Genomic DNA, 18,267 nt, shown 5'->3' on the forward strand with positions numbered 1-18,267 from the left:
CAGCGTTCATTTTACTTTATTTTTTACCCTTCAGAAAGAGTTCCATTGTATTTTGTTATGTGTGAGGAGGGATGGGCTGGGAGAGGTTGTGGGTAATGGAGTTTTTAACTCAATATATTTTCAAAACTGAGATGTGACAAGTCCACACTGACTCCGACAGCAGTGTCTGGTTCCAGGCTGCTCTGCTTTTCATGGTGAGATCTCAGTTCTTTCAAATCCAGCAGTCAAAGCCCTTGAAAGATGGAAAAGCTGGAAATTTGGTTAAAGCCTTTAGAGGGTTTGCTCTGTCCGTACATTCCACATCTCCCCTGGTGTCCGTTCAGCCTCTCTGCTCCTGTCCTACGTGCACATTGCTGAGTCCAGAGTTCAGCACAGGCTTTTAGAGATAGATAGATACATGTGATTATTATTATCATCACTCCAGAGTGGCCTGTTTTAAATCATCTCTCTAAGTGGGACAGCCTAGAAGAGCTTGAAAAGTGGAATGAGCTCCAGCCTGAGCTCCCACCTGACCCAGCACCAGGAGATCCAAACTAAGGAACATCGCTGCTGGTGCTTGGAATGTGGGAAGAGCTTCAGCAAGAACTTCCACGGCATCGAGGACCACAGGATCCACATCAGGGACAGGCCCTACGAGTGCCCTGAGTGTGGGAAGAGCTTCTCCACGAGCTCTCACTTGACCAGACACCAACAGAGGCGCCATAAGGGAAGCCCTGCGAGTGCCCCGAGTGCGGGAAGAGCTTCGTGCGCTGCTCCAGCTCCATCCCCCATGGGAGGATCGGCGTTGGATGATCCCCAGTGACCCCGTTGGGCAGAGCCCTGGTGATCCGTGGTCCTGGTGATCCGTGTTCGGTGTGGGGAAGGTGTTGGAGAGATTTCTTTCCCTTCTCCGTGTGCTGCAGTGGTTTGGTTGGTAATAAATTCACTCCCTGTGCCCAGGCTGGGTCTGTTGTGCTCAGGGCGGGATCTGTCCCCATCCTTCTCTCAACTGCCGGGCCTCTCCTCAGCCAATCAGAGAAGGCACTGAAATAATAGAGCCAATCAGAGCACAGAACGCTGATGACTCCCCAGTTGCCAGGCAGACGCACAGTGCCCAGGGCTCCTCCCCTGGACTCCACCCGCGCCCCGCCCCCAGCGCCCCCCGCCAGGGGAATTTGGGGAGGGGGGCGGTGTCAGAACCCGCCTGGCGCTGCCCATGGGGCGTGTGGCGGCAGCTGCGGCCCGACTGTGGCACTGGGACCCCCCTGGCTGGGGGCGCGGAGCTCTCGGGTCAGCGGGAAGGGAGGGGGGAAGTGGCGGGACGGTGGGAACGATGGGGAGAGAAAGGGAAATGGGGGGGTGGGACCCCCAAACTGATGTTGGGGATGGGGGCGGCTGGGGACTGGGGAGCTATGGGAAAGGGGGAGGAAAATACTGAGAAAGGTGGAATGGAGGAACTGGGAGCGCGGGAAGGAGGGTCCCACGGCGGCCGTGGGGCACTGGGGCTGCGGAGTCGGGGTTGCCCCGGAGCTCTTGGCTACTGTGGGGTGCTGGGGGGCACCCCCGGACCTGTGTCCTGCACACACAGCGCTGTTCCAGGAGATGGGAAAGTCTGGCCGTCACTTCATGAAGGGCACCGACCGGCTGAGGTTCGTGGACAGGAACATCTACAACCGGGAGCAGCTCCCGCCCTTGGGCAGCGACGTGGGGCTGTTCGTGGGGGACACCCCGTGTGGGGAGAAGTTGCCACGTACTGGAACAGCGACCCGGGATGGAGGGAGCACAGACGGGCTGCGGTGGACAGGCACTGCCGGCACAGCTGAGAGTTGTCCAGCCCGTTCCTGGGGGAGCGCAGAGGTGAGCGTGGGGCAGAGCGTGTCCCCTCGGGCCCTGCTCTGGCAATGACCCTGGAGCCCCTCAAACCCTCCCTGGGAATCACCCCAGAGCCCTCAGCCCTCCTTGGGCCCATCCCCGGGGCCTCCTGTCCCTCACCGGGACCCCCGAGATTATCCCAGTCCATCTCAGTCCGTCCAAGTCCATGCCCAGACTGCTCCAGTCCATTCCCAATCCATCCTACCTTATCCCAGTCCCTCCTAGTCCATTCCCAGTCCGTTCCCAGTCACTCCCAGTCAATCCCAGTCAATCTGAGTCTTTCCCAGTCCATCCCAGTTCCTCCCAGTCCATTCCCAGTCCCTCCCAAGCCCACACCGCCCCTCCCCTCTCTCTCCCAGCGCCCCCCAGCTGATCCCAGTGTGTCCCCGCTCTCTCCCAGTGCCCCCCAGCGTTTCCATCTCGCTGCTGCCCTCCAGCTCCCAGGCCGGCAGTGCCAGAGGCCTGCTGTGCTCCGTGATGGATTTCTACCCCGCCCACATCCAGGTGAGGTGGTTCGAGGGCCAGCAGGAGCTGTCGGGCCAGGTGGTGGCCACCGACGTGGTCCCCAACGGGGACTGGAGCCACCAGCTGCTGGTGCTGCTGGAAAGGCCGCCCCGGCGCGGGCTCAGCTACACGTGCCAGGTGGAGCACGTCAGCCTGGAGCAGCCCCTGAGGCGCCACTGGGGTACGGGGGAGCCACTGGCCGGGCTGGCAGAGGCACTGGCGTGTGCTGGGAGCGAGTGGGAGGGAACTGGAGAGATCCTGGTTGAACCTGGGAGAGGGGCTGGGGGCTGTGGAAGGGCTGAGCAGGAGTCGGGAGGATGCTGGGGAGGGGGGTGTGGGGTCCCGGGGGTGCTGGTGGGCGCCGGGAGGGAGTTTGGGGGCGGCGGGTGGAAGTGGGAGGGATTGGAGTGAGGCTGGGGGGGCTGGGAGGAGCTGGGGGAGGGGCAAGCGGGGCTGGGGCTGAGGTCGGTTGTGCTGGGAAGAGAGCGGGAGGGGTGTGGGGGAGCGGTGGAGGGGCTGGGAAGGGACTGGGAGAGGGTTTGGGGGGGTCGTGGGGTGGTGGGGGGCGAGCGGTTTGGGGCTGTGGGCTGGTGAGAGGGGCCAGGAGGGGCTTTGGTGGGCGGTGGGGAGGGCGGGCAGGGATTGGGAGGAGGTTTCGAGGGCTCCTGGGTGTGCTGGGGGAGAGTGACAGGGAGGCTGGAGTGGCTTGGGGTGTCTGTGAGAGGTTTTGGGGGGTCCTGACCCCTCTGGACCCCCCAGAGATGCCGCCGGACGCCGCCCGCAGCAAGATGCTGACGGGGATCGGGGGCTTGGTGTTGGGCTCGGTGTTCCTGGCGCTGGGGCTGGGCCTCTGCCTGTGCAAGAAGGTGAGGGGGGGTCCCGGGGGTCGTGTTTCCCCTCCCCCAGAGCGTGTGTGCCCCCCCGGGGCCCCCCAGTCCAGTGTCACCCCCTTTTCTCTGCCCACAGAGCTCCTGAGCCGCCGGCGGCCGCAGCCCCTCCCCGTGGCCTCGGGCCCGGCCAGGACCCCCCGCTCCGTCCCCGAGATGATTTTGGGGGCCTCGTGTGTCCCCCCTGCCCGTGCCCAGAGCTGTCCCTGTGTCCCCGCCCGGCTGCTCCCAGTGTTCCCAACAAAGCTTTGAAGTTTGCCCTGGTCTCGGGGAGCAGCTGGAGCAGCTGCCCCAGAACCTCCCCCAGGCTCTCCCAGCACAGCCAGAGCCGCTGGGCCTGGGGTCCCCAAAGCCCTCAGCAAGCCCCATGTCCTTCCCAGGAACCCTCAACTCCCTCAAACCCAGCATCCCCCACAGCCCCTGCAAGTTCCCCCCATGGCACCGGCCATGGCCATGTCCCCACACGTCACTGGCCATGTCCCACCCTGTCCTCACCCGTGGCTGTCTCCCCACAATGTTTCCATCCCTGTCATTGTCCCCCACGGCCTCATCTGTACCCGTGTTCCCCCGTGTCCCCATGAATGACCATGTACCCCCCAAATATCCATGTGTCCCCATGCCACTCTCCATGTCCATGTCCCCTGTCATCCCAACCATGTCTTAGTTCCATGTCTTTATTTTTACCACAGTGTTGGATATTTTAAATGAAGAGAAAGGAAAAGCAAATGAAGGCCAAAAGAAAAGGATTTCCCTGTCTGTGCCAGCTGAGGATCCACATGCTTAGATGGGAGGGAAGTACCATTTTTGGAGGGGTTTCCACCGCAATCTCCAAAATCTTGGTCTTTGCCCCAGATCATCACCATTTGGCTGTGGAAGACACTCTTGGGCAATAGGAAATCAAAATCATGGAATCCCTGAGGTTGGAAAACACCTCCAAGACTATCCAGTATTTATTGATGCCCCCATGTTGGAGTTGAGACGGCCATGAACTCAGAGTGCTTTAACAAAAACTTCACAGGCCTTCAAGTATCAGCACCTTGTTATCTAGAAGTTCTTCATACCTTTTCTATGTAGCAATCCTCCAGGCAGCTCCACACAGCTCAGGCTCTTTCTCTCCTTCTTCTCTCTTTCTTCGGCAGTTCCAGCTCACTGCTTCCTGTCCCTAGAAAAGCCACTTAACCCTGTCTGTCCCTCATGCAGTGGCTCACCTTATCTGTCCCTTGCCCAGCCTCCTGTCCCTTCCTCCTCACAGCACGGCCAGCAGATGCCAACTGACTCTCTACCAACTAACTCACTTTTGTATCACACCCATAGCTGTGAGGGCAAGGCTGTTCTCACTCTTCAGTAATTAACACAGCTGCAATATATAGGGGCAGGATTGCCCTTAGCACTACATCTGTCTCCCCATACCCCCAGAAGACAGAATTGAACACAAAAGATTTTCTGGGGTTGAAAGTCAACAAGTCTGCTCCCCCCAAGGAATTCCCAATGTCCGTCTGTGTCCCGATGGATGTTCCTGCCCCCGTGTTCATCCAGGTGCCCACAGGGAGACAGGAACCAGTGGATCCCCCCCAGCCAGGTGTCTTCCCAACACGGATCACCAGGACCACGGATCACCAGGGCTCTGCCCAAGGGGGTCACTGGGGATCATCCAACGCCGATCCTCCCATGGGGGATGGAGCTGGAGCAGCGCACGAAGCTCTTCCCGCACTCGGGGCATTCGCGGGGCTTCCCTTATGGTGCCTCTGTTGGTGTCTGGTCAAGTGAGAGCTCCTGGAGAAGCTCTTCCCACACTCAGGACACTCGTAGGGCCTCTCCCCAGTGTGGACACGCTGGTGTTCTCTCAGGGCGGAGCTCCTTCCAAAGCTCTTCCCACATTCCAGGCAGGTGTAGGGCCGTTCCCCAGTGTGGATCACCTGGTGCCGGAGCAGCCCAGTGCTGTCTCTGAACCTCTTCCCACATTTCCCACACTCATAGGGCTTTTCCCCAGTGTGGATCCTCTGGTGCTGGATCAGGACAGAGCTGTAGCTGAAACCCTTCCCACATTTCCCACACTCGTAGGGCCTCTCCCCGATGTGGATGCGCCGGTGCCTGATGAGGTGTGAGTTGTGCTTGAAGCCCTTCCCACAGTCGGGGCAGCGGAAGGGCCTCTCCTCTGTGTGAATCCTCTGATGTTTGAGGAGACTGGAGCTGACCCAAAACCTCTTCCCACACTCAGGACACTCGTAGGGCCTCTCCTCTGTGTGAATCCTCTGATGTTTGAGGAGATCAGAGCTGGTCTGAAACCTCTTCCCACACTCAGGACACTCGTAGGGCCTCTCCCCGGTGTGGTCACGCTGGTGATTTCTCAGCTGAGAGCTCCATCCAAAGCTCTTCCCACATTCCCCACACTCATAGGGCCGTTCCCCAGTATGGACTACCTGGTGGCGCATAAGGCTGGTGCAGTCTCTGAAGCTCCTCCCACATTTCCCACACTCATAGGGCCGTTCACCAGTGTGGATCTTCTGGTGCCGGATCAGGTTGGAGCTGTCACTGAAGGTCATCCCACACTCCCCACACTCAAAGGGCCGTTCCCCAGTGTGGATCCTCTGGTGCTGGATCAGGTTGGAGCTCCACCGGAAACCCTTCCCACATTCCAGGCACTTGTGGGGCTTCTCCCCTCCATGAGGCTTCTCCACCAGCTCTGAGCTCCGCCTGGATCTCCGGCCGCCCTCCTGGCACAGGGCGGCTCTTTCCTCCTCGCAGCTCCCTGGGCTGGGTTTGCAGCCCCTCCTCCTGCGGGATCTCTGGGGATTTTCCTCCTCCTTCTCCATCTGGGCACTCCTTGGCAATGAAAAATCCTGGTTTGGGGAAAAAACAAATGGAAAGCACTTTAGGCTGGGGGTTCCTCCTTCCCCAAGTTATTCTCAAGAAGTCAGTGGGCACCTTGTATCTGTGAAAACCTCCAAAACACCAGGATTCAGCCCAAAAGTCCTCCAAACACCAAGACACAGATAATAAACTCCCCAAACACCAAGACTCAGCCAAAACTGTTTCTAAAATATAAAGATTCAGCCCCTTGCAAAAAACCAAAGCATCAACATTTAGCCCAATAAAGCTGAGAAACATCAAGATTTACCCCCATGAAAATCGTGGATCCTCCTCCTGGTCACCTGCTGCATGTGGGGGGGCAACACTCCTGGGGCTGGGGGGAGGCTGCAGATACAGGGAGGGGTGGAACCTTCTGCTGCTTCCTCCTCCTGCTCCTCCTCCTCCTGTGTCCCTACTCCTTCTAACACTCCATTTCCTCCTACTATTCCTCTTTCTCCTGCACCATCCCACCTTCTCCTCCCATGTGCATCCTTTGAACATTTTGTTTTTCAACCCTGCTTCTCCTTCCCTTCCCCTCCTGCCCCAGGCCCAGCACCCACTGCCGGCTCCCTCTTCCCCCCCAAACCCACAGCATCCCACCGGAGGGGCACGGATGGAGCTGGGGCAGCTCGGGCTGGGGCAGCGCTGGGCTCTCGGCCGCTCCCGCCCGCACTCGCTCCCCACTGCAGCCGCTCCCGCCACGACAGCGCGGGGGGACTGAAGAGAGAAACAACAAGGATGACACCTCACCACCTGAGCCTGGGGCTGGACAACTGGGCTCCAACATGCAAATGGACCAAAACAGCAAAGTTTAGGACCTCGTGACCAGTCGTCCATGAGGAGACCATTTCAAGTCCACCTTGAGTGTAGCCCTGGTCAGGCTCCTGCCCTGCCCAAGGTCTGCCCTAAAGAGCTTTCAATAAATATCTGCTTTATTCTCCAGCTCTGTCCAGTCTCTGTTTCAGGCCAGCCTTCCCAAGGCATCATTCTCCCAGAGGTAATTAAGGACATGGACACCCAGAGGGGCAAGAAGGGAAGTCCAGAAGGGATTTAGACAGCAGGGGATGGATGGTGTTGGTGTGCTGGGAAGGGTGAGGGGGAAGGGGAGGGTGCAGGATTACAGTTAAGGCAAGAGGCAGCAGGAGGAATCTCTGTGGTGAGAAAGAGGATGATGGAAAAGAGCAGGAAGAGAAAAATACTGAGCACTGGGACGTTTTCAAGCAGGTGTAATGCTCAAACTCTGGGAGCTGATGCAGATGGTTTGTAGCCCCGGTTGGCAGGAGAGGCAAACAAGGAGGTCAGGATCCCAGGGGGTTTCTCTGTGCTGGGGAGCGGCAGGAGCGGGCGCAGAGGGGCGGCACCGGGAGCACGGGCTGGGGGCCTGTGGGGAGCTGCGGGGCCGGGCCGGGGCTGTGGGGCAGCCGGGGCTCAGCGCCGGGCGCTGCCTGAGCCCACCACCCCCCGGGCAGGGCCGGCACTGGCCCCCGGCCCCCAGGAGGCTGCGGGACGCCCCGGCCGCTGCCCGGCCCCGTGGAGCTGCCGGCCCTGCCCGCCGGGGGAGCCGCCTTTGGACACTGCGGCACCACAGGCACCGGCTCTGGGATACGGGCTCTGCAGGGCACGGCCAGCACAAGCACCAGCGCCAAGGAAGGAAGGAAGGAAGAGCTGGGAAATGTGCATTATCCCGGGAAGGATCCAGATCATCTTTGAAGGATCTTGTTTGGGCCCTGCAGAAAGGAATGATTGTGCAGAAAGCTCAGCAGCTGTCAGAGGATGAGCACCCACAGGCACTCAGGGGGGCTGCACGAGGGGCACAAGAAGCCCCTGCAGCACTTGGGCACAAAGGCACAGCAGGTGAAGGCAAGAAGGGAGCAGGAAAAGGCCAAGCTGAAGGCAAAGGCCATGGCAGAGTTTCCACAGCCCCTGAGGGATGAAGCCCAGGGCCCAAGGGGGCCCCAGCACCGAGGGGACGGGCTCGGCCACAAGCACCTGGCACAGGCATTGCCCTCCTCGGCAGGGGAGAGGGATTTGCCACTTTGTGTTGCCACTGGAAAGATTTATTTCCAAAAAAGAATGGTGGGGGGAGAAAAATTACAATTAAACCTTTTTACCTAAAGTCCAAAGAAGGGCTTAAATCGTGTCCAAAATTTATGAATATGCAATAACCTATGATATTGAAAGGAAAGATCCTTTGTTAGCCTGTGTGCCTTGGCGTGCGATGCCAGGTACCCAAACGTCTGTAATCTCTTTTGCTTCATATGCCTCTTATTGTCCTATTTTTTATTATGAAACTTTTAAAATTCTAACAAAAGTGAGCCATGTTTTTCACAATTTGGGGGCTCAGTTCAGGATGGAGATCGCAGGTTAAATACCCCCAGGGCAAGGAGGAGACAATAAAGCAAAAGGATAAAAGGGAAGAAGAAACTCTGGAAGAAACCGTGGTATTTTTGCTCTGTAAAAATCTTGTGCACAAAGACTTAAGAAAGAACAAAGGCCTGTGAGTATTTCTTAGGGGAGCAGGTTACGGGGTGTGAGATGTGAGTTTGAGACGTGGACTGGGGTTCCCAGCTCTACAAAGCCAGTCTGGAGCTCCCTGAGCTGCGTGTCTGTCCTTTGGCCAGAGAGAAGCCAGGACGGAGGCGAAGCCAGAGATGAAAGGACTGAGAGAGACCCCGGGGTGGGGACGGGGCCCCAAAGAAAGGGGCTGGGCCCCTCTGAAGGAAGGGAGCTGGGGGTTTGCCAGTACAACCCCCTGAGAAACAGGATAAAAAGGAGGGGGGGGGGGTAATTTTTTTATTTGGCCAGATTGAGGGTTTAAAAATAACCTCAAAAAACCCAAGAAATTTGAGCTTAGAAGCTGCTGAATTGGGGTTTGGGGAAAGAACCAAAATAAACCAACAAATTTGTGCTTAGAAGCTGCCAAATTGAGGGTTTGGGGAAAAAAAAAAAAAACATACAGGAAATTTGGGCTAAGAAGCTGCTGAACTGAGGGTTTTGGGGAAAAAACAAAACAAAACAACAAATTTGGGCTTAAAACCTGCTGAATTGAGGGTCTGCGAAAAAAACCCAAAACAAACAAACAAACAAAACAAACTGACAAAAAAAAAAAAAAAAAAAAAAAAAAAAAAAACAAAAAAAAAAAAAACCAGGAAATTCGAGCTTAGAAGCTGCAAAATTGAGGGTTTGGGGGGGGAAAAAAATCAAAACAGGAACTTTGGGCCTAGAACCTGCCGAACTGAGGGTTGGAGAAAAAACGTATTAAAAAAACACCAAGAAATTTGGGCTTAGAAGCCGCCCCGCCGTCCCCGGCCCCACCGCCCGCCCCAGCCCCGGTGCCGGCGGCCGCCCCGCCGTTTGTATCGGCCGCACCGGTGGCCGCTCCGCCCGGGGCTCCCCCTGCGCCGGCCCCAGCCCCGAGCGCGCAGTCTGCGATCGCTGCCCCGGACATGCCGGGGGATCTGCCCGCCCCAATCCCGGCCGCACGGCCCGCGGCAGCTCCGCCACAAACCCCGCCCGGCCCGGCCCGGCCCGTCCCGGCCGCTCGGGCCGCCCATCCCCTGACCGCTTGTCCCGGGGCTGCTCCGGCCGGCCCCGTCCCGGCCGCTCCGCCCGTGCCGGGAGCATGCGCAGAGACTCCGTGCTCAGGCTCGGCCGCCGCTCGTCCTCTCGGTGGTTCCGGCAGCAGCTCCCGCCTACGCCCCCCCACGCCTGGAGGACTCAGCCCCGGGCCAATCCCCGCCCCCGCCCCGCCCTCTCCGGCAATCCCAGCACCCCCCGCGCTGGGCACCGTTGCCTTGGGAACCGCCGCTCCCGCTGGGCGGGGCCGGTTTCCTTTGAAAGGCCAAATCCCGAGCCCGCGGAGCCACAGCTCGGCCACGGGAAGGGCCTGCGGGACGGGCAGCGCGGGCTTTGGGCAAACTTTCCCCGCTCCTCCCGGAATACAAGTTATACAATATGCGGGTGATCCCTTATTATCAGGGGAAGCTGAAGGTGAAGTTGGGGAGGCTGCCATGAAACTTCTGAATTTTCTGGGGGGAAAAGGACTCAGAGCATCAAAGGGGAAACTGCAATTTGTAGAATCTGAAGTGAAATATCTCGGGCACTTAATAAGCAAGTGCAGCCAAAAGCTGAACCCCGAGAGAATTGCAGGAATTTTATCTTTCCCCCCTCCCTCTTCAAAGAAGGAAATCAGAAATCAGAAATCTACTGTATCTCTTTCTAAGCCAGTGAGAAAGGAACCATATATACTGATTCAAGGTAGGCTTTTGGGGTAGAACACACCTTTGGAAAAATCTGGGAAGAAAGAGAATTACTTAATTCAAAGGGAAAGGGATTATTGATACATGAAGGACTCACTTTAGAGGTTTCAGAGGCATTAAAACTGCCTGAGGAGATTGCTGTAGTGCATATTAATGGACATCAAAAGGGAATGACCTCGGAAATAACGGGAAATAATTTGGCAGATCAAGGAGCTAAAGATGCAGCAGAGAAGGGGATCCAAAGGGTTGTGTTATTTTTGACCTCAAATAAGGAAGAATTAGAAACTCCAGAGTTCAGTGAAACAGAAGAAAAGGAATTAAGTAAAATAGGAGGAAAGCCAGATGAATCTGGGAAATGGAAACTTCCTGAGAGGAGACAGTTACTTAACAAGCTGCTCACTAGGAAAATATTAGAAAACATGCATCAAAAAAAATCATTGGGGTACCCAAGCTTTGTGTGATCATTTTCTAAGGAATTATGGGTGTATTGGGATTTTTGGATTGGCAAAACAAGTAACTGAAAGATGTATAATCTGCCAAAAGGTAAATAAAAAGGTAATGAGGAAAACAACATTAGGAGGTGGGGAGTTAGCTCTCCGACCATTTCAAAGTGTCCAAATAGATTTTACTGACCTTCCCCAAGTACAGAGATGGAAGTTTTTATTAGTGATAACAGACCACCTGACTCATTGGGTGGAGGCTGTTCCCACTGTCAGAGCCACAGCCAATGTGGGATGTAAAACCCTTTTGGAACAAATTATTCCCAGGGATGGAATGGTTAATAGGATAGACTCGGACAGAGGAACACATTTCATGTCAAAAATCTTACAGCAAATAGTTCAAGCCTTGGGAATAAAATGGGAATTACACACCCCATGGCACCCACAGAGTTCAGGTAGGGTAGAGGGGATGAACCAGACTTTAAAGAGAACCTTAACAAAATTAGTAATTGAAACCCAAATGTCGTGGGTGAAATGCCAACCTTTGGCTTTATTGAGGGTTCAGACCCAACCCAGGTCAGACCTGGGAGTGTCACCTCATGAGATGATGTTTGGGTTACCCTTTCTGACCACCCAACATGAAACAGCCACATATGATGTAGGAGAGATGAGTGTTAAGAAATATGTAAATACAATTGCAAAAACCCTTGAAAATCTGCGATTGAAAGGGATACTCCCTCAAACTGCACCTTTAGACTTTAAAATCCATAATATTCATCCAGGGGAGTGGGTACTAGTTAAAACTTGGAAAGAACAATCTTTAACTCCACAATGGGAAGGTCCTTTTCAGGTACTACTGACAACTGAGGCTGCGGTCCGGACCAGGGAACGAGGGGGGATCCAGCCAGCAGGATCAAAGGACCCGTGGAAGAACCGAAGGAATGGACTGTAACATCTGAACCGGGTGATACTAAACTGACTCTTAAAAGAGGACTGAGTAATAATGAACTGGGGAGAACCTAAATGACCCAGGAAATATATAAAGAATCATACCTAATTGGGAAATAAGGGCAAACTTCTATCAGTCCTTTCAAGCCCTGCCTGGAAGAACTCCAAAATATCTCCATTATACTCCCCGTGGGGGAAACACTTCCACCTCAAACAGAAGGATTAGGACTGTTTTGGTCAGAGGATTCTCATATTCTCTCTTTAAGACTTATACACAGAAGAAGAGGAGTTAATACTCTCATCAAAACTATGCTCTATAACCTGCCTGATTCATCCCAATACTGAACATGCCAGCTGGGTTAAAAATAAAATTTGGTAAATTCACAAAAGTAACACACCCGTTGTATAAAGTGTTGAGGGACAAATTTATTCCCCATCCTGGTAAAACCACCAAGAGCTGAAATAGTAACTTTACTTTGTGTATGGGAATTACTAGTGACTGCTGAGTGGGAAAATACCTGAGGAACAGTGGGGAATTACAGTTAAGAAGTGTCAAAGACAATTCGCCCGGAAATTGGCAAAAAGGAAGGGACAAGGAAATAGAGGGCAAGACTGGGTTGGCCGCTGTACTGGCCACCAAGAAGATCATCTACTCCTGCTGTGGGTTGCAACCCCATAGGCATGGAGGGTGGAGGTATAAGCCATACCAGACCTCTGTCATTCCTTCTTCTGTCACTCATTCTTTGTCTTTTCCCTTATGGGATATCGGCAAAGCCATGCCACAGATGCTATCGAAAGTTATACATGGAAAGACACCGAGGTTCCTTCCTTATTACACATTCCCATATTGACAGTCACTGCTATAACCCATCCAAATTAGATAGTTGTACTCATAATGGGAAAAAATATTGGATTGTGGAAAACTTGGGAACAAGTGGTGACAGGTTGGGAAATAAATGTCCAAAAGGAGAAAGATGGATTTGTTTTACATATGCTGTTGGGAGTAAAGCCCAAGATTTAGTAAAAGAGCAACTGGTAAACAAAAAGACAAAGCCAGCACAGCAATCAAAACCGGTACAAATCTCACTCCAGAATTTGTATACAAAACTGGACCAGCAATTAGAAAAAGAAATGGATATCTTGAGACTGGGGAAAAATCTATTGGTGGAACTAGGGGAAAGAACAAGCAAGGAACTTAACATAACCGACTGCTGGGTCTGTGGAGGAGCTTTGATGTCAGAGGAATGGCCATGGAAAGGCAGGAGCTCAGACCCGGTTGAACTCCTTAAGTGGAACCAGACAAATACAAAAGGGGAAAACCGACCGGAAGGGTGGATTCTAAGCTCAACAGCAATAGGGGAAGAATGTCTCTGGCGCACTGGAAAAAACTTTCTTAATGAAGTAGGAAACACTCCCTGTAAAAGATATAAGGTAAGCAATGGAACCTTCACTTGGTGGATACCAGAGAAACCAACTTGGTATTGGACTCAAAAGAAAACAAAAAAGGGAAATTGTGAATATAATAAAGTAGATGGACTTTTTCAATGTAATGACACAGGAAAAAAATCCCTATTTTGGGATCTCAGAAATATCCAAATTTTGGGAGAATATAAATCAACAGGAAAAAGATTATTGGAAGGCACCAGATGGCTTATTTTGGATATGTGGAAAGAGAGCACACCCAAGACTCCCCTCTAGGTGGAAAGGGAGCTGCACTTTGGGAATTATACAACCAGGATTCTTTCTTTTACCAGGACCAAAGGGAGATCAATTAGGGATACCAGTTTATGAGGACTTAAAAAGAAATAAAAGGGATGTAATTGGAGGATTCCAGAAATGGGGGGATGATGAATGGCCCCCTGAACGCATATTGGAAACATATGGGCCAGCCACCTGGGCACAGGATGGGAGCTGGGGACATCAGACCCCAATTTATGTGCTGAACCGCATCATAAGACTCCAGGCTGTTGTAGAAATAATAACAAACAAAACTGTTCTGGCGTTGGAATTAATATCAAGTCAACAACGCCAAACAAGGGCCGCAGGATATCAAAATAGGTTAGATTTAGATTATTTACTAGCTGAAGAAGGGGGTGTTTGTGGAAAATTTAATACATCAGATTGTTGTTTGAAAATAGATGACAATGGAGATGCTGTTCTGGATATGGTCAATGATATCAGAAAAGTAGCTCATGTACCAGTCCAAAAGTGGGAATCAATGCTAAAAACCAGCTGGTGAGATAATTTACTGGGAACAGAGTGGTGGAAAAAACTAGGATTTTTTCTCTTATGTGCTACTGCTGGCCTGATATTCCTTCCTTGTTTAATCCCCTGTTTTATTCGGCTGATTACAAATGTAGTTCAAGGCATGCAAGTGGTAACAGAACCTACAGACTCAAAATTGACCACATCCGGAACGGCTCAAAGGATTATGGTGTTAAAGAAGCAAAATGATGTAAAAGACCCCTTTGAAGAAGCAAAATTGATCTATGAAAAAAATGAACAAATAATGGAAGCTAGAAAACAAGGAATATGGCTCAAGCCAAATGAATTATTAAAAAAAAGGGGAGGATTTGTTATATATATTTTATATAAAGTTGGCTTTTCGCAAGATGTGTGCTATATAGTAAATAATGTTGTGGTAAGGATATAGAATATACATATAGAATATAAGTTTTTAATTCTGCTTTTAGAAAATTAGGTATAGTGGTAATAACTGATATAATATGCTTAAACTGTGTTTGGTTGGGATAACATCCAGTGAACATGTAAAGAGGACCCTGCTATTGATACACCAACTATCAGCATCTCCCACCTGCAGAAAGCACGGACCAAGGCCCAAGCTGGACGCGATAAAAAGGACACAGCCACGAAACACGCATGCTCTAAAAAGGCGGACCCAAGGAGGGGCCATGCAAAACAGTTCCTGGAATATGGAAACTAGTTTATGGAAATTTATGAATATTCATATATCGATATAACGGGAAGGGTATTTAACGAGGGTCTCTGAGAAAGCAAAGTGTGGACTTGGCTGAATGCCGAGTCACTCGGCCGGCCGCACTTGGCTTTTTTTATCTCCTAATTGTCTTAATTATTTTATTAAACATAGTTTTTTAAATTTACCAAAAAGTGAACCTCGTTTTTCACAATTGGGAATTGCAGGACCTGGATTGACGATTCTCTGCTCCAGCTAAAACATTGTATGACTTTTTAACCCCACACAGCCTCAATGTTATGGTTTGGACATGGGAAAGGGAACAAGACTTGAGAAATGAAAAAAAAACCCCAAAATTATTGATGCTCAAGCCATGGCTCCTCCAGACTCAGAAAATGAACTGGAATTGTATGTGAGTGTTAAACAGGGCCAGGCCAAAGGAATTCTTGTGCTAAAATGTTTAACCCAGTGGCCAGAGTGGCCCCACTGTCTGCAGAATTGTGCAGCCACAGCTTGAATGGGACCTGAGGCCTGAAAACTGACAGCACAAGGATCTCCTGTTGTCCAAGTCTGGCATCAAGTTCAGGCTTTGAGAACCAAAAGAGCAGGGCTGGGTTATTCCAGCAGGAAACTTGTTCAGTGGCACAGGAGGATTTAGAAGTGAGGACAGGGGAAGGGTTTAACCCAGCCTCCTGTTGGAACAGCCTGCACAGGGGCTGGGGAGAAACCCATGACTGCACTGAGGTGACAGAGCTCCAGAGCCAGGCTGGGAGAGATTGATGAGACATTCCCTGGCCTCAGGGAGAAAAGGTGTTTCTGGATGGGGCTCCAAGGGCAGCAGAAGGGAAAAGAGTTACAAGACACGCTGTTATTTAGGAAAGGGAATCAGACAAAGCACAGGTTACCCCCCACATGGTCAGCTCAACCGGCAGAGCTGTGTGTGCCTGTGAGAGCCTGGGACTGAAATGCCCTGAGCAGGAAGGCTGAAATATCTCCTGCTGACACCATGTCACCCAACAGGGGGGCCAAAGGCAATTCTGACTTCTGCAGTAATGACTGGATCACTCAGAAAAGTATTCCTATAACAAATAATTCCAAGAGAAAGGATTGTGGAAGCAATAAACTACAATAGGGGAACTCATTTTACAGGAAAGATCCTTCAGGGGGTTCTGGCAGCTTTAGGAACACAATGGGACCTCCACAACCCCTGGCACCCCCAGAGCTCAGGTCAGGTAGAAAGAATGAATGGGGAAATAAAGAAACACCTTTGGAAGCTGCTGACAGAAACCAAGATGCCACAGGTGGGGCTTTTGCCATTGGCTCTGGCAAGAATAAGAGCCAGATCCAGGGCACATATTCAATTATCTCCCTTGGAATTGATCTTTGGAATTCCTTCCCCTGGCAATTCTCCACCTAGTGCAGGCTGGAGATAAGGGATGTGTATTTAAAGCAGCCTGTGGCCAGAATCCTGTCTCCTGTGAAATCTCTCCCACTGGAAGCTGGGCTGGCACAGACCCTGCCTTGGGCCTTTGCTGTTCACACCATCCAACCAGGACATGGGGCCCTGCCTGAGGAGTGGGAAGAAGCACCACTGGGGGCCAAGTGGCCCATCCCAAGTGTCCCTGAGCACAGAAACAGCCCCAGCACAGCTCAGCACGGGGGGACCCCTCACCCTGGGCTCAAGGGCTCGGAAGGCCCAAAGGAGATTTGGACTTCCCGGCTGCAGGAGGAGGATGGGAGGCCACGACTGACCCGCCCTGAAGGCACCGGAGCAGCAGCCAGGGCTCCACAGCGGGGGAAGCCCCTGTGCCTGCCCACAGATCCTCTGCTGGAATAGTCTGCCTGGCCACCTCCTGGGCCATCTCCAGACACTGGGGGCCCAGCCTTGCTGCCACTGCTTCAGCTTCAGGGCTTTCTGTGCCTGCACTCGCCACAGGGGCTGGGGAACACAACGGGACAATTCCACTCTGGCTCTCAGTCACACTCACACACGGGGCTGGATGGGATCACATGGCTCGAAAATGTACCAAGTTCAAATTTAAAAAAAATCTTATTTCTCTAGTCAGGCTTGGTTTGCCTTTGCCCTGGGAAAGGAATTTTAAATATTATCTTTTAAAGGATGTTACACCACTCAACAGAGATGAGTTTAACATCTCAGCAGACTGGGAAGAGCCCAAAAGACACCCACAAAGACAACGACCATCAACAAAACATCAACGACCATCAGCAAACAGCAACCAACATCTGCCCCAGACACTGCCCTGGAATAGCTGGAGACATCTGGTCTGGAAAAGGCTGATGAGGAAATCCAGGAGTGAGGACCTAATTAACATCAGAGGCAAAGAAATCCGGCTCCAATAGGAAACCAAATACTCAGAACTCAGCGACTTGGAAGCAATGAACATCAAACCAATGGATTTCAATGGGTTCAGACTGTACAAAGTTTAGGAAAAATCCAGTAAAACTCACGTGTCATGGAATGATTTTCTCTGCACACCCTGGCTACGTGTGGATGAAATGATTTCTGTTGCACATCCTGGCCAAAATCAAGTAATGCCTTGACTCTCTAACACTAAAGATATTGTTAGAGAAATTCTGTTTTTCTCCCAAAACCAAAGAGGACCCAGCAAGAAAAAACAGAGTCAACGAGTGAATCTGCTCGGAGACAGGGCCGGGGACTGGGAGATAAGGGAGCAACGGGAGAATCCATCAGTTTCAGAAAATGTTCCTCATTGACACGGACTGTGCTCAGCCAAGGCCCTGCGAAATTCCTGAACACGGAGAAGAAGAACAAAGACTGAGCAGAGCCGTGAATATCGGATGTTCTACAAAAGGGGGGCGCATATTAACGAGGACATGCAGGAGGCGGATCGGGAAGTCGGAACTTTCCAAGGACCTTCGCCACGGGGCAAAGGGACAGGGAGATGCAGAAGGGAAAATCAGGAGAAAAAGGAGGCCGCGTCCTACACCAATTGGAGAGACCCCCCGGCAAAGGCCGCACGGCCTCTCCCTTTGTTCAGGAATAAAGTCACTTTTACAGGACTCCTCGGGCTCCTGTGGGGACACAAACCTCTGGCCACCTCTGGGAATTTTCCCGCACAGCCCCCCCCGGGGACAGGGCGGCCACCTCCGTCCTCCCCACAGGAACCGGGACGAGCCGGCGCTGCTCCGGCAGCGGCTCCTGCCGAGGCAGCGGCGGGAAGGAGAGCGCGGGCAGCCGCTCCCGCAGCGCCCTCAGGCCACGGGCAACACGGCGCCGACAGGGCACAAGGAACCCGCCGGAGCCCCCTGCCGCCCCCTCCGCCCGCAGCCAGCCCCGAGCCCCGGCAGAACCGAGCGCGGCTCCCACCTGCGCTGGGGCCGCCTCCGAGCTCCGCCAGTGCCGCCTCACCGGGCTCCGGCCGCTGCCGCCGCTCCCGGGGCCGGTCCCGGTTTCCAGAGTCGCTCCGCGCTCCGGGGGCCGATCCGAGCATGGCGGAGTGGGCGGGCCGGGATCGTCCCTCAGCCCAGCTCTGACCAATCAGCGCGCGAGAAGGAGACGCGGCGGGAGACGTCGGCCAATGGGGGAGAGGGGCGGGCTTGGCGCGCGGCAC

The 18,267-nt window shown here is 53.1% G+C and overlaps 1 protein-coding gene across 2 annotated transcripts; it reads right to left on the reverse strand.

Annotated features, from left to right (window-relative positions):
- Positions 1 to 3,917: 3,917 nt before the first annotated feature.
- On the reverse strand, positions 3,918 to 18,212 carry LOC310923788 (uncharacterized protein). 2 transcript variants are annotated; one of them, XM_083885724.1, is made up of 2 exons: positions 18,024 to 18,212; positions 3,918 to 6,082 (listed from the first exon to the last, which is right to left on the reverse strand). In XM_083885724.1, exon 2 carries the CDS (start codon positions 6,053 to 6,055, stop codon positions 4,880 to 4,882), a length of 1,176 nt encoding a protein of 391 aa, XP_083741850.1. In that variant the 5' UTR covers positions 6,056 to 6,082; positions 18,024 to 18,212; the 3' UTR covers positions 3,918 to 4,879. The 2 variants fall into 2 exon arrangements, with proteins under 2 accessions (XP_083741850.1, XP_083741849.1); XM_083885723.1 differs by lacking the exon at positions 18,024 to 18,212 and adding an exon at positions 9,655 to 10,110.
- Between the last annotated feature and the right edge of the window lie 55 nt (positions 18,213 to 18,267).

This window comes from Zosterops lateralis (assembly GCF_965231275.1).
Source record: "Zosterops lateralis genome assembly, contig: HAP1_HAP1_SCAFFOLD_325, whole genome shotgun sequence".
Lineage (NCBI taxonomy): Eukaryota > Metazoa > Chordata > Aves > Passeriformes > Zosteropidae > Zosterops > Zosterops lateralis.